Below are 26,222 nucleotides of genomic sequence, written 5' to 3'. Positions count from 1 at the left end.
GTCAGTTGTCTGCTCGGAGGAATCGACCAGCTGACGGGATTGGGAAATTATGGGAAATTTCTGAAACATGTAAGATGACCGAAGCTGATGTGTTTCCTTGACAGAGGCAAAGCATGTGGCTAATGCGGCATACCTGCGCAATGCCTGCACTGTTTTGTGCACTTTATGCAGTCCTGGGTAGGTCTGTAGTCTAGTGTAGTTCTGTGTTGTTTTCTACATAGTTCCGTCTAGTTTTTGTACTGCGTCATGTAACACCATGGTCCTGAAAAAACTTTGTCTCATTTTTACTGTGTACTGTACCAGCAGTTATGGTCAAAATGACAATAAAAAGTGACTTGACTTGATTGCTTGCCTTTATTGGTCAGGACACTGAGTATAAGGGCAACGAAGTCAAGTTGCAGCTTTACCAAACACTGGTCAGACAACACTTGGAGTAGAACGTGCAGGTCTGGTTGCCCTTGACAGGGAGGATGTGGGGCTTTGGAAAGGAAGCAGGATAGGTTTACAAGGAATCTGCCTGGATGAGAGAGCGTCAGCTACACAGAGTGCAGGGGGAGAGGGGTTTGACGTCTCTTTTTGAATGAGTTCCATAGTTCTTGTTTCGTGGCTGTCTGTGGGGAAGACGAACCTCAGGGTTGTATACTGCATACATAATTTATTAATAAATGTACTTTGACTGCGACAAAGAGGTTTCACATACTTGGGTTGTTTTCGTTGGAGCGCCAGGGGTTGAGGACAGAATTATGAGAGATATAGGTCGATTTCGACTGTCTGCCCATCCGCCCAGGGTAGAAACGCCAAGGACCAGAGGGCATGCATTTAAGGCGAAGTGGGAAAGGTTTAAAGGAGATGTGTGAGGCAAGATTTCACAGAGCAGTGGCGGCTGCCAGATGTACTCGTGGAAATAGGTATAATGGTGGTGTAATGGGGAATCGAGGACATGGATTATGTACAGGCAGAAGGTAATTAGTTTAATTCAGCATTGTGTTCAGCTCGGACATTGTGGGCCAAAGGGCCTGTTCCTGTGCTGTACTCTGCTCCGCTCTCTGTACACACTCACTGCTCGGCGCTGATGTATTCCTCTTGGATGGGGTTGCAGCGGACCCGTCCCACGTGCACCCCGTAGCGGATCTCGGAGAACTTCAGGCCCAGGTTCACGCCGGTGATGGTCAGCCTGGTTCCTCCCTCCTTCGGCCCAGTCTCGGGCACCAGCTGCAGGGAGGAGAAAGGCACAGGTTGACAGTCCAGCCCAACCTGCAAGAGAGCTATCTGTGACCGCACCACCTCCTGAGCTTCCAGACCCTAACGCTCTCGGAACGGGCAAGGGGAGGAAACCCACCTGGTCAAAGGGAGAACATAGAAACTCCTCACAGACAACAGCACTGAGGACTGAACCTTGATCGTTGGTGCTAACCACCAGAATCACAGCTACGCTCTTTATAATGTGTGTTCCCTGGACGCATCTCTTTGCCTGAGATGTTCAATACACAAGTCAGATCACCCCTACAAGATGAAGCAACCAGCAGCTACACACACAGCTCTAGCAGCGAGTCATAAATTGGCTGTTACGTATATCACTGGCAGTTTCCTACCAGAGAAAGAACCTCTCCGAGTGCATCTGAATCTTCTGACATACCAACGAGCGGGGTTGGATTGAATCCTCTGCATTCCTGACGGAATTTGAAAGACTCTTGCAGACGAGCTCGATGCTTCGCTCTTAGCAAGCTCGCAGGCCAGTCAGCGACTGAGAGCGTGGCTTCAGACTGCTTTTCCCAAGTGGAAAGGCTGCTAGCTATCAAGCTGCCAGTGCTGTCTGTCTGTAAGGAGTCTGGACGTTCTCCCCATGACTCTGCGTGTGGCTCTCCTCTGGGTGCTCCAGTTTTTGGTGCCAAAAGTATGGCCACACCTACAGGTTGCCCAGTGTCATCGTGCCTGATTTCATTCAGCACCAACGATGCACTTCACTGTGTGTCTCCATGTCCAGCTGACAAGTACACCTGGTCTTTAAACTTTGACACTCCAAAGGCGTAGGGGTTAGGGGTGATGAGTTGTGGGCATGCTACATTGGGGCAGAAGTGTGGTGACGCTTATGGACTGCCCCTTCAGGCTGTGTTGGTCAATGATGGAAATGACGCATTTGTTATGTTCGTGTGAAAAATCTAACCTAATAAAGCTAATCTGACTGCTGTTTCCCTGAGAGCTGTGCGGCGATGGGGGGGGGGGGGGTGTTTGCTTTGGTGGGGTGGGGGGGGGAAACAGGTGTGAAGGGAGGAGGGAATGTAGTATGGGGTCCAGTGGGACAGGCAACTCCTATTCCAACAGGGTGAAATTCAAAAACAGGAATGCTGCAGATGCTGAAAATCTGAAATAAAGGCAGAAAGTGCCGGAAACACTCAGCAGGTCAGTCAGCGTCTGCGGGGAGAGAACCTCTCGTAAAATGATACAGAAAGAGGACCTTCGCCCCAAGTGCTCCAAGGTGACCAAGATGCAGTGTAGTGGTTAGCACAACACCTTACGATACCAGCAACCCTGGTTCAATACCCGTCACTGCCCGTAAGGAGATCGTATGTTCTCCTCGTGAGCGCGTGCGTTTCCTCCCTCAACCCAAAGGGACGTACTGGTGAATAGGTTAATTGTTCATTGTAAATTGTCCCGTGATTAGGCTAGGGTTAAGGGCCTGTTCTGCACTGTATCTAAATAAATAAATAAATCTAGCCCTTTTGCTATAATCCTTTCCTATGCATGTACTCCAATGAAGAATGCCGGGCCTGGACTCTGCTTGTCTGCCCACAGATGCTTCCCTACCTGCCGAGTAATTTTTGTGTTTTTATTCCAGCTTTGGAACCCGACTTCAGAATAAACAAGATCCAAAGGATGGAAAGTGCAAGAAGGTGGGGACCCGAGAAAAGGAGGCCAAGGGGGGGCATCGAGAGCAACAAGTTCATCGTGGGCGCCAAGCGCGAGGCTCGGCAAGCTCCACCCACACGTGGACTATGACGGTCCAATCAAAGGACACCTGCCACACCTGGCGGCAGAGGCAGCCAATCAGCTTGGCCGGCTCTGTGCCAGGTGGTTGGGCCCATTGCTCCTGCAGCCAATCACTCATCACTCTTCTCGTCAGGCCAGAAGATCTCAGTTACTGAGACACTATGGTTACAGCGATGCTTGGCAATGTGATTCATTAAACCAAATTATTCATAATGGAAAGACAGGTGTAACTTGACAAAACAAATATTATGACTGATGAGGAGCTCTGTAACGGCCTTGTAATAACAATAATAGTATAATTATGGGCAATTTTACATCACTTTTAATGCCAAGTATTCATGTGACAAACAGCTGCAGTCTGCGGGTAAGGCAGGAAGCTGCAGAGAACAAACCCAGAGAGGAGAGATTCCACTGGAACTCAAATCCCAGAGGACAGGCTTGTTAACTTCAGATGAGAATGGAACACTTAACACGTGTGTCTGTGGAAGGATGAAACAGCAGATCAGAGCGGAAGTGAATGGTGTGTTGGAGAACTCCGTTCCAACTGGGACTGTGGGGCACTGGGAATGGGAATTGAGGTGCCTATGGATGGGGGAGGGGAGGGAGCGAAGGAAAAATTATAAGCAAAAGGGAGAGAGAAGGAATTCAAAATGGGCAAGAGGGGAAGAGAAGTGAGGGGTGGGAGGTGGGGGAGGGGAGAGAGGGAAAAGAAGGAAGGAAAAGCTGGGGAGAGGGGGAAGAGGGAAGGGGTGGAAGAGAGTGCAAGAGAGGGAAAGACATGGAAAAGAGGGGAAGAGACGGGAAGAGATGAGAAGGGGAAGAAGGGCGGAAGAAACATAGAAAATCTACAGCACAATACAGGCCCACAATGCTATGCTGAACATGTACGTACTTTAGAAATTACCTCGGGTTACCCAAAGCCCTCTATTTTTCTTAAAAAAAGGGGAGGGGTAAGAGTGGAGGAGGGGGAAAGGGGGAAAAGAAGGGAAGAGAGGGGAAGGGGATGAGTGGGAAGGGAGGAAAGATGGTGGGAGAGGGGGAAGAGGGAGGAAGAGGGAGGAAGGGGGAAAGATGGGGAAAGTGGAAGCAGGGAAGGGTAAGGGTAAAAGGGAAGAGGGGGAAAAAGGAGGAAAGAGTGAAAGATGGGAAAAGTGGGAGGAAAGGTGGAGGTGGGGAAGAGGGGAAAGAGGATAAAAGACGAAAGAGGGGAAGGGGAAAGCAGAAGGGGAAGAGAGGGAAAGAGGGATCAAGAGGGTCAAGAGGTGGAAGAGGGGGAAGTGGGGGAAGGGAGAGTGGAGTGAAGGGGAAGAGGGAGGAAATGCGAAAGAGGGAGAAAGTGGGGGCATATGGGGAAGAGGGGAAAGATGGGCAAAGCAGGGGAAGGGTGAATGGGGAAAGGGGAAACGGAGAAGGGAGAAAGGCAGAGCGGTGCACGCGTGGACCGGGCTCAGGTGGAGGGGTATATGTGTGGTCATTGTCTGGGTGGAACACAAGTTGACCAGGTTGAGGTGAACATGCGTGGACCATGTAGAGGGGAGAATGTGCGGACCGTGCAGAGAGGGGTACGTGCGGACTGTGCAGAGGGTAGAACTCGCGGACTGTGCAGAGGGACAAACCTTGGTGATCCTGGGATTAGTACACCTGCTGTTGCTGCTGCTTTGGTGCATCCAGCTGCTGCCCGGCGCCTGGCAGTCGGGTTGAAGAACACACCTCTTCTCCTGCACACACCAGCCGCACTCAAACTTGGGGTCCGCCTTCAGGCAAAGTCCGCAGCTCTCCCGTAAGGCAGTGCACTTGTACAGGTGAGCTGGAGGTGAGAGGGGCAATGGTTAGTGATCAGAACTGGAGCTTCAGTGATCCCCTCCATTCGGACCTGACTCCACCTGTCGAGAACCAGACCAGTCTTCTCTTTCCCACCATCTTCCAGTCACACTTTTCCTCGCTTCTTCCTGTCACTCTCCATCCCACTACTCAGCCCCGCCTCTTCCTGTCACTCTCCATCCCGCCACCTAGCCCCGCCTCTTCCTGTCACTCTCCATCCCACCACCCAGCCCCGCCTCTTCCTGTCACTCTCCATCCCGCCACCCAGCCCCGCCTCTTCCTGTCACTCTCCATCCCGCCACCCAGCCCCGCCTCTTCCTGTCACTCTCCATCCTGCCGTCCAGCTCCGCCTTTTCCTGTCACACCCCATCCCCACCCCACCCCCAGGGTGAGTTTAGAAGAATGAGAGTGATCTCTTCGAAACCTAGCAAATATTGAATGGCCTCAATTGAGTGGGCATAGACAGGATGTTTCCTGTCGTGCGGGAGTCTAAGACCAGAGGTCACAGCCTCAGAATAGAGCGGTATTTCTTTTCAAACGGTAATGAGGAATAATTTCTTTAGCCAGAGGGTAATGAGTCCGTGGAACTTAATGCCACAGACGGCTGTGGGTATTAGGAATATTTAAATTGGATGTTAATAGGTTCTTGAGTAGTAAGGGTGTCGAAGTTACGGGTAAAGGCAGGAGAATGAGGGATAATAGATCACTTATGATGCAATGGTGGAGCAGACTCGATGGGCTGAATGGCCTGATTCTGCTCCTATATCTCATGGGACTACCTCCGGAAGACACCTTGGTTAGCATGGCGATGTCTGAAACTACCCTGCAGTGACAAAACTATAAGTGGCTTGCTAATACCCTCAACAACACAACCTACCCCGTCATGATCTTGCACTTCGTTGTCTACCTGCACTGCCCTTTGGGTGTGACTGTAGAACATTATTCTGCATTTCTGTTGTTACCTTGCACTACCTCAATACACTGCATCACAATCCGATCCGTATGAACAGTATGCCAGACGAGCTTTTCACTGTCACCTGGTCACGTGACAATAATAAACTAATTCCAGCATAAAATCCAATGATTTATAATTTGTATATACTATTGAACGGTCCCCTAGTATAATAAGATGGACTCTTGACCTCAGAATCTACCTCATTACGACCTTGCACCTTATTGTCAACCTCTACGGCACTTTCTCTGTAGCTGTTAGACTTTATTCTGCATTCTGCAATTGTTTTACCTTGTCCTACCTCAATGCACCGTGTAATGATTTGTTCTGTATGAACAGAATTGAAAATACACGTGGACTAAGATGTTAACTGTCTAGTACAGAAGACAAGCTTTTCACTGTTTCTTGCTACATGTGACAATAATAAACCAATTCCAACTCCAACCAGAGCGTCTAGGTTTACAGTGATGAATAATAGGTTTCGAGGTACCATAGAACATTACAGCACAGTACAGGCCCTTCAGCCCTCCATGTTGTGCCGACCCATATAATCCTTAAAAAAAATACTAAACCCACACTACCCCACAACCCTTTCTTTCATCTATGTGCCTGTCCAAGAGGCACTTAAATACCCCTAATGCTTTAGCCTCCACCACCATCCCTGGCAAGTCATTCCAGGCACTCACAGCCCTCTGTGTAAAAAACTTACCTCTGATGTCTCCCCTAAACTTCCCTCCCTTAATTTTGTACATATGCCCTCTGGTGTTTCTTTCTTGTGGTGCCCTGGAAAACAGGTACTGACTATCCACCCTACCAGTGCCTCTCATAATCTTGTAGACCTCTGTCAAATCCCCTCATTATTCTGCGCTCCAAAGAGAAAAGTCCCAGCTCTGCTAACCTTGCTTCATACGACTTGTTCTCCAAACCAGGCAACATCCTGGTAAATCTCCTCTGCACCCTCTCTATAGCTTCCACATCCTTCCTATAATGAGGTGACCAGAATTGAACACACTACTCTTAAGTGCGGTCTCACCAGAGATTTGTAGAGCTTCAACATGACCTCTCTACTCTTGAACTCAATCCCCCGTTAATGAAGCCTAGCATCCCATAGGCCTTCTTAACTACCCTATCAACCTGTGCAGTGACCTTGAGGGATGTATGGATTTGAACTCCAAGGTCCCTTTGTTCATCCACACTCTTAAGTAACTGACCATTAATCCTGTACTCAGTCTTCTGGTTTGTCCTTCCAAAATGCATCACCTCACACTTATCGACCACCTCAGGGGTGGGTGAGTTTTGGGATGCATTTTTTGGAAGCAAAGACTCTCACAACAGTCTGGAATTTTTTCTTTCGATATAAGAGCAGAAATGGGCCATTTGGCCCATCATCATGGATGACCCATTTTCCCTCTCAGCTTCAACCTCCTGTCTTCTCCCCGTATCCCTTCATGACCTGATTAATCAAGAATCTATCAACCTCTGTCTTAAATATACCCAATGACTTGGCCTCCACAGCCATTTGGGGCAATGAACTCCGCAGGTTCACCAGCCTCTGGCTGAAGAAGGGCCTTTGACTGGCCAAGGCAGAGGCTGTAGACCAAGTGCTGGTAAGAGTCGATTCACTTCGAATTCAGATTAAAAAATGAAGTGGGGTTAACCTAAGTAGCTCTGCCCATCACCCTCCACTTCTCCCTCTCCCCACAGTGTTCCCATCTGCCCACCCCACCTCCCTTATTTAGTTCCACTCTCCAGCTTCCTCTCCTATCAGATTTCATCACCTGCAGCTCTTTCTGGCCTCAGCCAATCTCCAACACTACTTCCACTCTCCCCTTCTCCATCCGCCTATCCTTAACGCACTCCTCCCACAGGGTTCCCTTCCCTTTTGTTCCCATCTGCCCTCCCCACCTCCCTGACTACAGTCCACACTCCAGCTTCCCCTCCTATCAGATTCCATTGTCTGGAGCCCTTTGATGCCTCCATCTATCACCTCTGTCACTGTTCCCACTCTCCCCTCCTCCATCTGCCTATCATCCCTCCTCACGTGGATCCGCCCATCACCTCCCAGCCTCTTTCACCATTCTCACTCTCCCCTCTTTCATCTGCCAATCGCCCCTCTTCACTTAGATCCACCTATCACCTCCTCGCCTCTGACACTATTCCCAGTCTTCCCCTCTTCGTCTGCCTATCATTCCTCCTCACCTGAATCAATGTACCTCTCAGCCTCTGACAATATGTCCACCCTCCCCTCCTTCCGAGCTGGATCTACCTATTACCCAGTAGCTTTAACACACCCCTTCACTCCAAACTCTTTACAGTAACTATCTCCCCTCTGCTCTCCCAGTCCAAATGAAAGACACTGACCATTTCCCTCCCCCAGGTTCTGCTTCACCCACTGAGTTCCTCCAGTCCTTTGTTGCTCTCGGTTCGAGCACTTACACTTTCTTGTGCATCGAATTTTGTTTAGGCCCACAAAATCCAAGAGTGTTACAGCACAGAAACAGACCCTTCAGCACATCTAGATCATGCCTAGACCCATCAACCTGCACCAGGACCACACCTCTCCCATTCAAGTCCTTATCCAAACTTCTCTGAAATGTTGAAGTCAAGTCTCCATCCACCGTTTCCACTGGCAGCTCATTCCACACTTGCACCATCCCCGGAGTGAAGAAGTTCCCCCTCAGGTTCACCTTAACTATTTCACCTTTCACCCTTAATCTATGACCTCTAGTTCTAGTCTCACCCAACATCAGTGGGGAAAAAAAAACCTGCCTGAATATACCCTATCTACATGCCTCATAATTCTCTATACTTCAATCAAATCTCCCCTCGTTCTCCTACACCCCAGGGTATAAAGTCCTAAACTATTCAACCTTTCCCTGTAACTCAGGTCCTCTCCAGCAACATCCTTGTAAAATTTTCTCTGTACTCTTTCAATCTTACTGATATCTGTTATGCAGGTAGGTGAGCAGAACAGCACACAATACTCCAAATTAGACTTCACCAACACCTTACACAACTTTAGGCCAAAAGACATAGGAACAGAATAGGCCATTCAGCCCATTGAGTCTGCTCCACCATCCATTTGTAACTGATTTATTTTCCCTCTCAACCCCATTTTGCAGCTTTCTCCAATAAGCTTTGATATCCTTACTAATCAAGAGCCTAACAACATAACATGCTAACTTCTCGACTCAATAACCTAATTTATAAAGGCCAATGTGCCAAAAACTCTCTTTATGACCCTATCTACCCGTGACACTACGCCCAAGGAATTATTGATCTGGATTCCCAGACCAACTCCACTGTGAGAGGTCTCAAGCCCAGCTGTGAAACGAGAAGGGTTGGGCATGTGACTAGCAACCCCACGTGTAAAAACCCAGAGCTACAGAAACTCCAAAGGCCTCATCTCTGGGAGATGGAGGATCTGCAATGAGCTACACCCAAGGGCAACTCGAAAGACTGGCCTGGCCCAGGACAGAGGACTCTGTTGAGCTGCTGTTGGTGGCCTAGGCCCCAGTAGGGGTGGTGGGGCCCAAGTAAAAAGTGAGTATTCCCAGCTCCCACTGCACTCCTCAGTGTCCTATCATTCACTGTGCAAGTCCAACCCTGGACTGTCCTCCCAAAACAGCTGGCACTGTCACAATGGAGTGAGCAGTCTCCCACCTATGCTGCAAATTTGGGGCAGCACGTTAGTGTTGTGGTTAGCACAACGCTTCACGGTACCAGCGACCCAGGTTCAATTTCCGCTGCTGCCTGTGAGGAGTTTGCACGTCCTCCTTGTGACCGTCTGAGTTTCTTCCGGGTGCTCCGGTTTCCTCCCACAGTCCAAAGCTGTACCAGTGTGTAGGTTAATTAGTCATTGTAAATTGTCCTGTGGTTAGGCTAGGGTTAAACCAGGGATTTCTGGGTAGCACAGCTCGAAATGCCAGAAGGCCCTTGTATCTCAATAAATAATTAATAAATATAATTTGTATCACTCTGAAGTCAAACTGCGGCGAGCTTGCCAGCATTGCCTCTGAAGACGTGTCACGGGGCAGAGGAAACAGGGGAAGAGGGAAGGGGCAACTTACCTCTCAGAATGCAAATCATTCCCACACTGAGACACACACACCAGCTAATTTGATTACATCTGTGCGTGATTAAAAAAGTGCCACCAACCAGTGTTTTAATTACACAAACATTCACAACAACAAGTTTGGCTGTGGACCCGTCACGGGCTAATTGGAAGACAGATGCTTCCCTGAGGTACAAGACTGGCTGCTGGCTTCAATGAAGGAGATGCACACAACGCAAGCATGACTCCATTCCGGAGTCTATGCGGCAGACCCTGACCCAGCCAATGACGTGGCCTACAGTGCATTTATTACTCATTAGTCTATCATAAGGATGAGGTTTCGAAGCGCTCGGTGGCACATGATAAAATAGACCAAAATCGGCACGGTCTGTTCAAAGGGGGCCTGTTCAAGCTGGCTGCTGGGGACCAATGTATTCTACATGGGTCGGTACTGGATGTATGATTTGGATGAAGCAGCTGATGGCTTTGTGACCAGGCTGGCAGACAATACAAAGATAGGTGGAGGGGCAGGTAGCGTTGAGGAAGCCGCGAGTCTGCTGCCGGGCAGATTGGGAGAATTGTCACAGAAGCGGCAGACGGAATATCATGTAGGAAGTGTACGGTCATGCACTTTGGTAGAGGAATAAAAGGATAGACTGTTTTCTAAATCGGGAGAAAATTCAAAAATCAGAGGTGAAAAGGGACATGGGAGTCCTCGTGTGAGATTCCCAAAAGTAACTTGCAGGTTGAGTCAGTGGTGAGGAAGGCAAATGTGAAGTTAGCATTCATTTCAAGAGGACCAGAATATAAAAGCAAAGAAGTAACCCTGAGGCTTTATAAGAGATTGGTCAGACCACACTTGGAGTATTGTGAACAGCTTAGGGCTCCTTATCAAAGAAAAGATGTGCTGGCACTGGAGAGGGTCCAGAGAAGCTCATGAGAAGAATTCCACGAATGAAAGGGTTGGTATGAGGGTCCTGACAAAGGGTCTCGGCCCGAAACGTCGACAGTGCTTCTCCCTATAGATGCTGCCTGGCCTGCTGTGTTCCACCAGCATTTTGTATGTGTTGTTGTTTGTTTTTCCAGCATCTGCAGATTTCCTCGTGTTTGGTATGAGGAGTGTTTGATTGCTCTGGGCCGATTGAATACTGAAAGGCCTAGATAGAGTGGATGCACAGAGAATGTTCTCCATAGTGGATGAACTCAGCAGCAGAAGCCACAGCTTCAGAATAAAGGGATGTCCATTTAGAACAGAGATAAGGAGAAATTTCTTTCGTCAGGGGGTGGTGAATCTGTGGAATGGATAGCTGTGGAGGGAAGTCATTGGATATATGTAAAGTGGAGGCTGATAGGATTTTGATTAGTCAAGGAGTCAAAGATTATGGGGAGAAAGCAGAGAAATGGAGTTGAGAGGGGAGACTTGGGACCCTTCACTACTACAGCCTTCCTCTGCCCTCACTGTGACGCATTGTCGTCTTCTGCCAGCTCCATCACTGAGGTTTGAAGCCTCCTCCTTGACCTCAGGAGCTCCCAAACCTCTCCTCCACGGCGAGGTGACACTGCTTGGAGAGATCATTTGCCACTGCTCTGCACTGATTCTATGTCCTGCAGACCCAGTTTCCCACAGGTGCTCAGAAGGAGATTGAATGGGCGGATTGGGCAACCACAACATTACAATCCTTTAAAGTCTAATTACTTATCCCAACGCCAGAGCAGCCAACGTATCCCCATGACAAACACAGCGAAGCCACTGGGGAACCAGGGAAAATGATGCAGGCACTGACAGAGCCTTTACCCCAGTGTGTTGCTGACACCCCTGTATCTAATCTGGGGGCAGAAGCAAGAATAAGAAGGCGGGGAGATGTGGGGGAATACAAGCCAGAAGGTGAAAGGTGATACCAGGTGAGGGGGGAAGGTAGGTAGGTGGGGGAGGAGGGCTGAAGTGAGAAGTTAGGAGGGGATAGGTAGAAGAGGTAAAAGGGCTGAAGAAGGCTTCTGATAGGAGAAGAGAGCAGACAATGGGAGAAAGGGCAAGATTAATTTATTGTATGGAAAGGGTTCAAATTTCAGAAAATAGATTTGACCCGCGCCTTCTTCATTACCCTCCCGCTGCAGTTCCCTCAGTAAGATTATCGAGGGAGGAATTTGGCCCAGAGGGTTTGGAAAGTAAAGGGAGCAGAATAATTGACTGTTTGAAGAGTCTCAAGTGGCTGTTTGCTCAAAGCAAATGCACACAAATTAAGTGCTGCACTAAATGTGATCAGATCATTCTGAATATTAACCCTGAGAGATATCTGTTCCTTTATCAGCATGATTTCCCCAAGGATGTTTCAGTGGACAAAGCAAGGTTACTGAAGTTGCTACTCCCTGTGCTTGATTGCTCCCCCAGACTCTCCTACAATCCTCACAACCTGTCCTCTTGCCCCCTCTCTAAATCAGACTCAGAATCAGGTTTAATATCACTTGTGAAATTTGTTGTTTTGCAGCAGCAGTACAGTGTCATACGTAATAAAAACTATAAGTTACAATAATATGTTACTGAGAGTACAATGTAATTTTAAGTTTTCATTATGTAATTATTATTTAAAACTTTCTATATATACAGATAGAGAGTGCATGGATCCAGTTAATTAGCTCACATTGGAACCAGTACCCCTTGGCCCAATAAGTCTATTTATAAATAATAAGCAGTGCAAAAGGATTGAGAAAAAAAAGTGAAGTGGTGTACATGGGCTCATTTAGAAATCTGATGGTAGAGGGGTAGAAGGTGTTCCCAAAATGTTGAGTGTGTGTCTTCAGGTTCCTCTGCCTCCTCTCTGGTAGCAATGAGAAGAGGGTATGTCCTGTGTGATCATCGTCATCACGTGTTGTGTTGTATGATGTGTGCATGGTCTATCTATGACCACAATTGTTCTTGGCAAATTTTTCTACAGAAGTGGTTTGCCATTGCCTTCTTCTGGGCAGTGTCTTTACAAGACAGGTGACCCCAGCCATTATCAACACTCTTCAGACATTGTCTTCCTGGCGTCAGTGGTCACATAACCAGGACTTGTGATCTGCACCGGCTGCTCATACGACCGTCCACCACCTGCTCCCATGGCTTCACAGGACCCTGATCAGGGGCTAAGCAGGTGCTTCACCTTGCCCAAGAGAGGCATGCAGGTCAGCAGAGGGAAGGAGCACATTATATCTCCTTTGGTAGTGACATACCTCCACCCTGCCACCTGGTCCCGAGTTATGGGGGTCCTTAATGAAGGACATTGACTTTTTGAGGCACTGCTTTCTGAAGATGTGCTGGATGGTGAGTGCTTTGAGGATTTCACAGTTGATCAGGAGGCTCTGGTTAGGCTGTGTGGAGGTGCAACTGCTTCATGCCTCAGCCCTCAGGGGTACATAGTTGGCAAAAGTGACAGATGGAGTTCAAACCCGAAAACTGTGAAATGGGTCACTTTGGAAGTTTCACCTTGAAGGCCGAGTACAAGGCTACTGGCAGGATTGTTAGCAGTCTAGAAGAACAGAGGGATCTTTGTGTCCACCTCCATAGATGCCTCAAAGTTGCAGCACAAGTTGGTAGGCTGGTTAAGGAGGCAAATGGTGCATTGCCAATCATAAAAATGAGGAAGTCTGTAGGTGCTGGAAATCCAGAGCAACACATACAAAATGCTGGAGAACTCAGCAGGTCAGGCAGCATCTAGGGAGATGAATCAACAGTCGATGTTTCGGGCTGAGACCCTTCATCAGGACTGGGAATGAAGGGGGAAGATGCCAGAACAAAAAGGTGGGAGAAGGTGGAAGAGGCTAACCGTATGGTGATAGGTGAAGCCAGGTGGGTAAGAAAGGTCAAGGGCTGGAGAGAAAAGAGAGGAGAGTGGACCATATGAGAAAGGAAAGGAGGAAGAGCAAAGCCAGAGCGAAGTAATAGGCAGGTGAGAAGTAACAAGTCAAGAGTGCGGAATGGGGGGGAGGGGCAGAATTTGTTTACCGGACAGAGTAATCCTGTCCTGTCTCCCTTTCTCTTCACCATCTACACCTACAACTTCAACTACTGCACAGAGTCTTGCCATCTTCAGAAGTTTTCTGATGACTCTGCCATAGTTGGACGCATCAGCAAGGGAGATGAGGCTGAGTTCAGGGCTACGGTGGGAAACTTTGTCACATGGTGTGAGCAGAATCATCTGCAGCTTCATGTGAAAAAGACTAAGGAGCTGGTGGTGGACCTGAGGAGGGCTAAGGCACCGGTGACCCCTGTTTCCATCCAAGGAGTCAGTGTGGACATGGTGGAGAATTACAAATACCTAGGGATACGAAGTGACAATAAACTGGACTGATCAAAGAACACTGAGGCTGTCTACAAGAAGGGTCAGAGCCATCTGCCGGACGATGCTGAGGATGTTCTACGAGTCTGTGGTGGCCAGTGCTATCACGTTTGGACTTCATTAGTCAGGAGATTGAGTTCAAGAGCCCTGAGGTACTGCTGAAGCTCTATAAGACTCTGGTTAGACTGCACTTGGAGTATTGTGTTTAAATCTGGTCGCCTTATTATAGGAAAGATGGAGAAACTTTGGAGAGGGTGCAGAGGAGATTTTTCAGGGTGCTACCTGGATTAACGAACATGTGAGGAAAAGTTGAGTGAGGGGCTTTTCTCTTTGGAGTGAAGGAGGGTGAGCAGTGACTTTACAGAGGAGTATGAGAGGCACAGATAGAGTGGACAACCACACCTTTCTCCCAGGGCAGCAATGGCCAACACCAGAGAGAGGCTTTTGTTTTTTTTACACAGAAATTAGTGGGTGCCTGGAAAACATCGCCAGGGCTGCGGTAGAGGCAGATACAATGGGGTGTTACGACTGTGCCCCAACTTTGAGGGGCCGAAGGGTACAAAGTAGCCCCTTCCTTTTTGAGAATCGCAAGATCGCTATTAATTCAGGTCACGAGACCCAGGAAATGAGAGAGAGACGTTTGGAATGTGTCCTGGCCTCCGCGATACAAAGCCACGGATAACGGCCATTGTCTCTTGGAGACGGAATTGTGTATTGAGTACTGTACTTCATGGAAGCCCTCAGGGAACGATCAGAGGGGGCTGGTTGAGGGATTGCATCATCCCGACCTGATTGACATCTGAGACCCCGTGAGTCAGGATAAAAGAGGGTCTGGGGAACAGCCCCTTTAGACGCTCCAGGAGAAACGCTAGAAATCCTGAGGCAGCGTTTAATAGTGACAGCCGGTGGAGGGCCCACGTGTGTCCTTTCCCGTTGCCCGGGATTGAGGCCTTACCACGGAAGACAGCTTAGCTAAGGAAGAGATCACCACCGACGCCATTTCGAAGGATCGACATCATAAAACGGAAAACCGGGCAAGTTCTAAACCTCCGTCTCTCTCTCCAACCAAAAGCTGCAGCTTGAATGAACTTGAGTGACTTTTATATTCCCATCGGACAATACAATATCCCCTAGACAACGATAGAGCTATTTCTTATTATTATTATACCCGCGCTTTTAGATTTAGTATTAACGACGTATATTATCTGTCTGTTTTTGTGTATTTTTATCAATAAATACTGTTAAAAATAGTACCATCAGACTTCAACGGACCTCTCTATCTTTGCTGGTAAGTGACCCAGTTACGGGGTTCATAACAGGGGACACTGAATATTTTATTCACTGAATTACAGCATGGAATGGGACCTTCCAGCCCTTCGAGCTGTGTTGCTCAGCAATCCCCAGTTTAACTGCAGCCTAATTTACAATGACCAATTAACCTACAAACTGGTACATCCTTGGACTGTGGATAAAACCGGAGCACCCAGAGGAAACCCAGGCGGTCGTGGGGAGAGTGTACTGGTAGACAATGGGAAAGCAGGAGAATGTAAGAGAAAGAATGTGTAGTGGGCTATTTAGGAGAAAGGGTTAAGTTGATGATGGAATAGGCTTACATGGGCCAGCACAACTTGGGGGGCCGAAGGGCCTGGACTGTGCTGTTCTATACTGTGGAGTCTACAACCTCGTCATGAATGGGCTACCTCCCACATCCCAAAGGAGTGCTGCTTAGCTTGCTTGTAAAAAGAATCAAAGTGGACATTATGAGGCACGTGTGAGGGGGAATAAATAGCAGGGGCACAGGGAGAAACAGGTAATCTCTGGGTTAGGACTTTATTCCATTCCTGAGTGCTGTTTGTAACTCAATCTTTCCATAGGTTAGGATGTAGATGCTACGGCCAAAAAAAAAACACATCAGTGCCTTTTCTTTATCACAAAGCTAAAAAAGACATCAGTTTATCCCCAAAAACCACAAAAATTTTCCAGACATAGTATAGAAAGCATCCTCTTAGCTTGGTATGGCATCAGACGCAGCATATCCTTTCAGCTTGCTATGGCATCTGCCATCGGCAACACTGCAAGAAACTGCAGGAAGTAGATAAAACATGGCTCCATTGACTCCTTGGGAAAGCAGCCAACATAATCTAGGACAGTTGTATCCCAGATATTCCCTCTTCTCCCCTCTCCCATAGGGCAGAAGGTACAAAAGTCTGAGAATGTGTCCAGCCAAGTTCAAGGAGAGCTTCAATTCCAAGTGCCCTCTTGTATGGTAAAAGAGAACTCTTAATCTCTGTTTACTCTGTCATAATATTGCACTTTGTTGTTGACCTACTCCGCACTTGCTTCACCTCTGTAACACTATTCTATGTTTCATTTGTGTTTTTTTTTTAACTTTGTACTACCTTGAATAATCTGTTGGACGGCAACAGACAGAGCCATGGGGAAATGCCAAGTTCCCAGCCAGCAGAAGGTGCCTGCAACAGCCATAAAATCCATCCCCTTCCATCTCTCCAGTCTCCAGAAATGCTCGATTGTAAATATGAAGTGTCCACAAGTGGGTCATTCATAAAGAGATGGAAGAATGGGATTGATGACACTGTGTAAATATCGACAGGCATGGGCACAATGGACCGACTGGACTCCTCTGTCACTATAACGTCCCAGAGATGTGCAGAATATTGCTTTTGGCTCAAGAACCTTGCTTCATAGTTTCTGAATCATTGGTTATTAAGACACCACAGGATGGCAAAAGTAAGTCCCCATCGAGGTCAACATAAAACCACCATCAAACTCCTCACCAAATTACCCATCTGGGATGTCCTAAAGTAGATTGTTAGGGGAACCTGTCACCTCCTAAAGAGTGGATTAAAACCTCTGACAGAACAACAGCTCCTGAAAGTTGCTCTCCAAGCTACACCTCATCCTCATTTAGAAATATATTGCTGTTCCTTCACCTCTGCTGGGTCAAAATCCTTGTACTCTCTCTCTGTAAAATTATTATGGGTTGTACTGCAGCAGTTTCAGAAGGTAGCTCTCCAGCACTTTCTCAAGGGCACTGAGTTGTTAGTGATATACATACAAATGTATAAATAGATAGATAATGACTCCAATGAAAACATAGATGTAACACTCACAAAATGCTGGAGGAATTCAGCTGCTCAGTCAGCATCTTTGAAGAGGTGTTGATTGTTCATCAATGAAACTAAGTTAGGAAACTCACTACAACTAATCAAACCAAGCAACTCTAGTTCACAAAATGGAGGATGCAGAGCAGCTTCACAAAATGGCAACCTCCACACCTTCGACCTTATGACAAGAACGGAGACAACTGGTTTGTCTGCTTTCACTGTCCTTGACACATTCAGGTTCGACCGTTCCCTCTATATTTTAACTCCTCTGTGGCTGACAGAGGAATAAACAGTTGACATTTCAGGCTGAGACCCTACATTCAGATCAAGATCACTCTCAGATGAAGGGTCTCAGCCTGAAAGGTCAACTGTATAATTTTCTCCAAAGACGCTGCCACTCCTGCTGTGTCCGTCTGACATTTTACGTATGTTACTCTGATTTGCTGGTATCTGTAGAAACCCTTGTACTTATGGTTGGCTACTAAGCTGGCAGAGCTGCAGACAATAAAAGGGATTGTAAGAAAGGTTACACAGGATATGGATCAGTTATAATTATGAGGAAGGAATACCAGAGTGGACAGGTGTTGACTTTAAAATGGAGATGAGGAGAGATTGCTTCACTCAGAGGATGGTGAATCTGGGCAATTCAAGGATGGATTTGAATTGTCTACAGGCAAAAGGGATTAGTTTAATATTGTCCTTTCCCACACACCTTGAATTATTTATTCTAAAGAAATGGCATTTCTGACAGTACCGCGCCACCCTTTTGGTCTCGGTTTGCCCGAGGAGGGTTTAACCCAGGACTTCCCAACCTGGAAGGTGTTGGGGCCTGCTGAGTTGCTCAAAGGAAATTTATTAACAGAGTACGCATATGTCACCATACACTAACTGGAGATTAATGTTTTTTTGCGGGAATTTGTGGGAAAATAAAGAAATACAATAGAATTTATGAAAAAAAACTACACATAAACAAATATTGACAAACCAACCCATGTTCAAAAGAAGACAAATTTTGCAAATAAATTAACAAAGTAATTAAATATTACTGCGAATATGAGCTGTAAAGAGCCCTGGAAAGTGAGTCTAAAGGCTGTGGAATTGGTTCAGAGTTGAGGGGAGTGAAGCCTGAGCCTGGTGGTGTGGGACCTAAGGCCTCTGTACCTCCTGCCCGATGGTGCTAGTGAGAAGAGAGCACGGCCTGGATATGGGGATTCTTGCTGATGGCTACTACTTCCTTGTCTGAGCTTTCCTTGTAGATGTGCCCAATGGTGGGGAGGGCTTTGCCTGTTACAGACTGGGTCACGTTCACTACTTTTTGTAGACTTCTCCATACCTGGGCATTGGTGTTTCCAGGCTGTGCTGCAGCCAGTCAGGATACTCTCTACTGTGCATCAATAGAAGTTTGTCAAATGTCTAGATGACATGCTGAATCTGTGCAAATTTCTAAGAAAGCAGAGATGCTGCCATGCCTTCTTTGTGATGGCACTGACGTGCAGGTCCCAGAACTGATTCTCTGTTATGGTAATATCAAGGAATTTAAAACCACCTCTGGCTCCCTAAATAGCAGACACAAAGACCTCCTGCATCTCCGACTTCTCCTCCTGACGTACCAGGCATTGAACCCATTTAAATTGTTCAGAAGAGCAGAGCAGACACAAAGACAACCTGAGAGCGAAGTGCCAACTACAGCTAGTCATGAAGAGCTGGCGCTCAGAGATGTGTGTCAGGTAAAGTGTGTTACCCATCCAGCAAGAAATCTGCCTAGAAGCCGTCTCCCCCAACGATCGTCTCAGGAATTCAGGAGGAGCTGACAGAGGGGAGACGGGAATCCTGCAGTAATGAGTGGAAGGATTTAAAGGGGGTTAGTTCTCACGTAGAGGGCGGTGATTATTTGAAATGAGGTGTCAGAAGACTGCTGGAGAGAGGCAGCATGGTGGTGTGATGCTGTATCACCAATCGAGGTTCAATTCTTGTCACCGCTTGTAAAGAATTTGCACATTCTCCCCGTGACGTGCGAGTCTCCACCAGTGTCCCCCCCCACATCCCAAAGGCGTAGGGTGAGGACCACTGAGTGGTGGGCACGCTACGTTGGCGCTGGAAGTGTGAGCACAATGCTGATTTGATTTGACACCAACAGTGCATTTCACTGGATTTTTCAAAGTTTTCATGTACGTGTGACAAGTAAAGTTAATCTTTACCTTCTTTAAAGTTACAACATTTAAAAGACACTTGGGACAGAAATGTCAATAGGAAAGCCTTGCACCAAATTAAGATAAACCGGGAAAATTCAGCAGGGATAAAAGTTGGGCCGATAGGCATGTTACTATACTGTGTAACTCCCTCCCTCTCTGGAGTTGGTACACCCTCCCTGTGATTATAGTAAGTAATAATCCAAAAGATTTATTATTATTTATTTATTATTATATAGATTTATATATTTATTGTTTATATAGCAATATAGCACATGATAGGTCCTTCTAACCCAATGAGACCGCGCCGGCCAATTACACCCATGCGACCAATTAACCTACTGACCCACACGTCTTTTGAAAATGGGAGGAAAGCAAAGCACCCAGAGAAGACGCAAGTGGTCATGCTGAGAACGCACAAACTCCTTACATCAGCATCAGAATTGAATCCGGCTCACTGGCACTATAACAACCACATTACTGCACCGCCTGTTTGGTAACATGCTGCCTGACCTGAGTTCCCACAGCAGTAAATGTTCCTAAATGTGTAGGTGAGTGGTAGAATAGGTTTCAGGGAGTCAGGGAGCAGGTTTAATGGGCTCGCTCTGAGAACCAGTGTAGATTCGATGGGCTGAATAGCCTCCTACGCCACAAGAAAATAAATAAACTCAACCCCAGCTGAGGCTGCTGAGGTCCCTTGTTTGTAGTGTGACAAGTTAACAAAATGCCATTCCGAAGCAAGGTTTCTTGCTGCACCCTTGGGTGATACTTGCTTCTCAATCAGAATGGCTGGCCCTGTCGCATCCGGTATCTCGCCCTTCACTGCGGCACCCGTGGGTGCCCAATGCTTCAGGAAGTCTGGTGCTATAAAACTGCAAATCATCCCCTGCAACGCTTGCAAACTCAGACCCCGTAAAGCTGTGGAACCCCTTCAGCCTTCAGGTTTCAGGGTTAGATCTGGGGGGGGGGGGGGGGGGGTGGGGACCTCTCTGTTGATTGTACCATTAACATCAGCAAGTCTCAGAGTAGGTGGATCAATACAGAACGTCGATGAGGAGGAATTCCTTAAGCCAGAGAGTGGTGAATCTGTGGAATTTGTTGCCACAGGAGGCTGTGAAGGCAAAGTCACTGGGTATATTTAAGGCAGATTCTTGATTGGCCAAGGGCATGAAGGGATACAGAGAGAAGGCGGAAGTTTGGAGCTGAGAGGGAAATATATCAGCCATGATGAAAAGGCAGAGATCCAATGGCCAAATGGCCTAATTCTGCTCCTATATCCTATGGTCTCAGAGTTGAGGTTAAAGGAGTTGTGGGGTTTATCTCTCTCTTGACCGTACCTTTAATGTTGGCTGGGTTGTCGATGACGAAGTTCCCGTTCCATGCGACGGAGAGATTCACAGGAAGATCACTGATGTCATTTCCTTCGTACATGTACTGCAAGAGAAAAGCACAGGCGACGAGTTAGGGAGGATCACTCCACCACGCAGGTTGCCTTCTATTATCTGCTTCATAAAATCCTAATAACTTAACAGCACCTGGAAGTTCATCGCGTCCACGCTAGCACGTGTACTTCCGAGTTATTTGTACCTCTGGGTCAACCCTAGAGAGGCAAATGCCCTTTCTATCTGATCCAGACCAACACCAAAATAACCAGAGATCATGATGTGATCTCATTGCTGGGTGTGGGATCTTGCTGTGTGCATTTGATGGGCCAAGTGGCCTTTTCTGTGCATATGTTACAGGAATAACTGCATGTTACATCACCAGATTAGATTATTCAGCCCATCGTTCCTGTACTAGCAATAGCTCAGAATTTCCCACTATATGATACCAAGACGAGGTGAAAAAGTCTGTTTATACTGTTTATATAGATCGATGCATTACAGAGCACATGGAGAGCGGGTCTACCCCGTTGGCAGAGGATCTTAACTTTGGTGCTGACTGTGTTACTGCCTGCTACAGGAAGACATCAGAGTCAGCGCCAGTCTTGGATATTTGTCTTGTGACCCTGTTAGACATTGACAATGTCAAATGCTGCAAATCCATATTTTTAGATTTTAGATTGTGAGGACACTCAATCCTCATTTATTGTCATTTAGTAATGCATGCATTAAGAAATGATACAATGTTCCTCCAGTATGATATCACAAAAACACAAGGCAGACCAAGGCTAACTTACAAAAACCATAAAATTATAACATATAGTTACAACAGTGCAAAGCAATGCCGTAATTTGATAAGGGCAGACCATGGACACGGTAAAAAGTCTCAAAGTCCTTGATAGCCCATCATCTCACGTAGATGGTAGAAGGAAGAAAAACTCTTCCTGCCGTGAACCTTCAGCGCCGCAAAGCTTCCCGATGCAGCCTCTGGAAGCACCTGACCACAGCCGACTCTGAGTCCGTCCAAAAAACTTTGAGCCTCCAGCACCGAGCACCATCTCTGCCGAGCGCTTCGACCTTGTTCATTTCCCTTGTTTATTGGAGAGACAAATGGCAGGGGAGCTGCGTGGCTCTGGTTGTAGTGTGGACTAGGCCCCAAGCAACAGGCTTCTCTGTTACAGCAGTGCAGGAGAAGAGATTGGAGGCGGTATAGCGCAGCATCCATGTTAGGTTGGGGCTGGCCCCTCCTACCAGTGCTGCCCTCTAGTGTTCGATCAGTAGAATGACATGCTGGGTTGTGTGCCTGCTTACATTCATCTGCGGACTGCTGAGAACAGCTTGTTCTTGCTGATAACACCCACGCACCATCAATTTACAGGACATGCACTCAGGGACTTGGGCTACATAAATATATTTTAGTGTGACTATATGTTTGCTGCTATCTTATACATGATATACGTGCCTTGCATTGTGTGCGACTGTCGGTACTGTGATTTGCACCTTGACCCCAAAAGAATGCTGTTTTGTTTGGCTGTATTCATATATGGTTCAATGACAATTAAGCGTGAATTTGAACTGGAATAAGCTACAACAATAACAATGTAGAATAAGCTGTACATATTATCGAAAAGTACCAAGCAGGTAAATGATAAAGTGCAAGATCAAGATGAGTTAGGCTTCGTCCACACTACAACGGATAAATCTGTAACCGAAGCTTTTTCTCTTCGTTTTAACCCTCCGTCCACACTAAAATGGTGTTTTCATCCCCCGAAACCGGAACTTTTCAGAAACGCTTTCCAGAGTGGGTATTTTTGAAAACGCTGCTCGGGCAGATCAGTGTGGACGGGGTAACCGGAGAAATCTGAAAACGTTATCAGGCGGCAGCGCGCTATTTCATTGTTTTCTTGACACAACCTAACAATTTCAGAACAGACGGCAACGAGACTGAAGCCAGAGGAGTTAGAAATCTACTCACCAAATACTTTGATCCATAACTTACTGAATAAATAAGTATACTGTACTCACTTTGCTGTTTTCTGTCCTTACTCGTATGAAGGTGGTTTTACCTATTTATGCAAATACTTCTCTGACAATAGATGTGTAACAGCCTAATGTAACATTGTATGGAAATACAAGATAACACTGATGCAGACACGTTTTACACATTTAACAAGGAGCTTTATTAATGCAACAGAGTTAGTCAGTTTTTCAATGTTCGTCGTCAGCCGGGTCAATCTGTCCGTGAACTCCCTGTCGGTTGCCTCTATACGCTTCAGTGTTTGTTTTTTTTCCCATTAAGTCCTCTTGCGCGAGAGCCAACAGCTGCCCGTCATTTAAGTTTTTCTAGTCTGTAACTGAACAAATGCGCAGCAAGTCTTTCACAGTGAGATTCGACACCAAACATGTCGCTTGTTTTCAGTAGACGTGTCCTGCGCATGCGCGGGAGGAGGAGATTCGCCGAAATCTCCGTTTCAATGTGGACAGAGATATTTTTAAAAACACATAGTGTGGACGCCTATTGTTTTTACGCGACACTGGCATCTTCAAATTTATCTGGTCTAGTGTGGACATAGCCTTAGATTGTGAGGCCAAGAATCCATCATAATGTACAAGAGGGAAGTTTAATGATCTGATAACAGTGGGGGTAGAAGCGGTCCTTCAACCTGCTGGTACATGCTTTCAGTACGTTGTATCTGCTGCCCAATGGGAGGGGGAGGAGAGGGACTATCTGGGATGGGTGGGGCCTTTGAGTATGCTGGCTGCTTTACTGAGACACCTAACGCTGAGCCTCACAGCTCACGATGGAAGTGGGGACAAGGCGAAACAGAGGCAAAACAGAAAAGAAATTAAAATCCAGACCTCCCATATCTCAGCTTTTAAGGGACTTGGATTTGAGGCAGTGATTTGCATGGGTGTTGTAGGGAGGGAGATGGGAGAGCAGGAGAGAAGCAGAAAGAATTAATCTTCAATTACACATGTTCTGAAAAGAGTCTTGCTGATCAGATTGGAGAGTGAAAATGAATGGAGTTGGTGAGCTACCACCTCTGGCATTTCCATCTTACTATCTCACCGGCTGACAGACAAGTCCACCTGTCATACAGGCCAGGAACGGCTATTCGGCCCACCATGTTTATCCTAACCCTTGTTTGTCCAAATACATAAATCCTACTTGCCTACATTATGACTGTATCCTTCTATGCCTAGCCTATTCAAACATTTACATAAATGTGTCTGAAACACAGTGACTACAGCACTTGCAAAATATCGGTGGAACTCAGCACCTGCGGAAATGAAGGGATAGTCGGCGATAGAGATTGTACCACCTCATCTGGCAGTGAGCTCTCACTGTTAACTACACTGTGTAAAAAATGCCAAAATAGTGAATATCACAACAATGTACAGTACCAGCAACCCGGGTTCAATTCCTGCTGCCGCCTGTAAGGAGTTTGTACGTTCTCCCCGTGACCGCCTGGGTTTCCTCCGGGTGCTCCGGTTTCCTACCACAGTCCAAAGACGTACCGGTTGGTAGGTTAGTTGGTCATTGTAAATTGTTCTGTGAATAAGCTAGAATTAAACCAGGAGATTGTTGGGTGGCCCGTCTTTAAGGGCCAGCAGGGCCTATTCTGTGCTGTGTCTTGGTAACTAAGTAAAAATAAATGAAAGTTACACTCTTTCACATCTCCTCTTTTCACGTTAAACACACAACCTTTTGTTTTTGGTACTCCTGCCATGAAATCTCATTGAAAACTATTGAATTTCTTTCCCTTGTTCATTGAGTTTTAATCTTTTAATTTTTTTATTCTTTTTTCTAAATTGGGTTCTTTTGGGTTTCTTACTTTGTTACCTCTGAGCAACCAAATCTCAAGGTTGTATAATTTATACAATCTTTGATAATAAATGTACTTGAATCTTCAGTCTTGAATATTCTGAATATAGATAGTGGCTCCTTAAGGTTGTTATCGCTGGGGCAGTTAGTAGGGACAAGCTCCCACTACCTATTAAATGTTCCCAATGGTGTGCGCCTCAAATAGCCTCTGACAGCCAAGACCAGCTCCTGGTCTTCACATGTGGCTCAGCTACTAAACCCTGCAAAACTGTTTCTACTGACAGGAGAAGGGGTAAAGGTGAGTTACTGGCACCTTAAAACCAGTCACTTCGGGCAGATGGGGCTTGTCAGCCATGGTTGGCAGCTCATCTAGAAGGAAAACTCTGATCACAGATCTCCGCTGCCTTGACACTCAAGGGGAAGGTTTCGGGAGTGAACGCAGCAGAAAAATCTGGAGCTGGGGTCCATAAGGCAGTCCTACATTGAGTTCCACACTGGCTAGCTACTTCTGCAACAGCGCCGGTGCTGAACTATATTGGTCTCTGACGTTCCTTTGGATTCATCAGCTTCATGGAGAGGGGGAGCCTGCTCTCCACATCACACTGACAGCTGGGACGTAACATCCATGGTCAATCCCGACCAGTGGAGGGCCTCTGAGATACAGCAGATGAGGATAGGGTGTTTCCTATAGTGAGAGAGTCTCAGACCAGAGGGCACAGCCTCAGGAAAGAAGTATTTTCCTTTAGAACAGAGATGAGGAGAAACTTCTTTAACCAGAGGGAGGTGAATCTGTGGAATTTATGGCCACACAAGTCGCTGAGTATATTTAAAGCAGAGATTGATAGGTTCTTCATTAGTAAGGGGTTGGAAAAGGCAGGAGAGCAGGGTTGAGAGGGATAATAAGTCAGCCATGATAGAATGGCAGAGCAGACCCGATGGGCCAAATGGCCTAATTTTGCCCCTGTGTGTTATGGGGAAAGATTCTCTTTATTTATTTAACAGCAGAGTTACAGGTCCTTCCAGCTCAATGAGCCAACATTGCCCGATTACACCCACGTAACCAATTAACCTACCTACCTATAGGTTAACTTCGTGTTAGCGAGTTGAGAGCATGCTCTGTTGATGTGTGGAAGTCCAGAACGATCCTCGCTGATCTGATTTGACGCAAATGATACATTTCACTGTTTCTGACTGACACACTCATCTTAGGAACACCCATTCCACGTTTGGAATTTGGGAGGAAACCCACGTGGTCACAGGGAGGACGTATATTCTCCTGACAGACAGTCGCAGGATGGAACCCAGGTCGCTGGCGCTGTAATAGTGTCGCACTAACCAGGAGGCTAGCATGCTACACCAGGGTTTTGTGAGGTGTAGGCAGAAGTGGTAGACTCTCTTTACCTTAACCATCCATACCTTTAATAATCTCCATCAGGCCCAGCCTATTCATGTTCAATATCAGAATCACAACTGGGTCTATTATCACAGTCTCAGAAGATGGGAAATTCATTTTGGTAGGTCAAGTATGATGGTAGAATGTAACATTAATGGCAAGACTCTCGGCTGTGA

The 26,222-nt window shown here is 46.8% G+C and overlaps 1 protein-coding gene across 2 annotated transcripts in view; it reads right to left on the bottom strand.

Moving 5' to 3' along the window:
- Positions 1 to 26,222, bottom strand: part of LOC132377710 (plexin-A1-like) — a 442,266-nt gene that overhangs the window by 97,787 nt on the left and 318,257 nt on the right. For both annotated transcript variants that reach the window (XM_059943957.1, XM_059943956.1), the window contains exons 11-13: positions 20,783 to 20,879; positions 4,605 to 4,795; positions 1,061 to 1,212 (exon numbers count right to left, since the gene is read on the bottom strand). In XM_059943957.1, coding sequence (XP_059799940.1) covers positions 1,061 to 1,212; positions 4,605 to 4,795; positions 20,783 to 20,879 — 440 coding nt within the window. The remainder of the gene's footprint in view (positions 1 to 1,060; positions 1,213 to 4,604; positions 4,796 to 20,782; positions 20,880 to 26,222) is intronic.

Source organism: Hypanus sabinus, chromosome 19 (assembly GCF_030144855.1).
Source record: "Hypanus sabinus isolate sHypSab1 chromosome 19, sHypSab1.hap1, whole genome shotgun sequence".
Classification (NCBI taxonomy): Eukaryota; Metazoa; Chordata; class Chondrichthyes; order Myliobatiformes; family Dasyatidae; genus Hypanus; species Hypanus sabinus.
The sequence above is the reverse complement of the archived record's forward strand: the minus strand, read 5'-3'. Positions and strand labels throughout refer to the sequence as shown.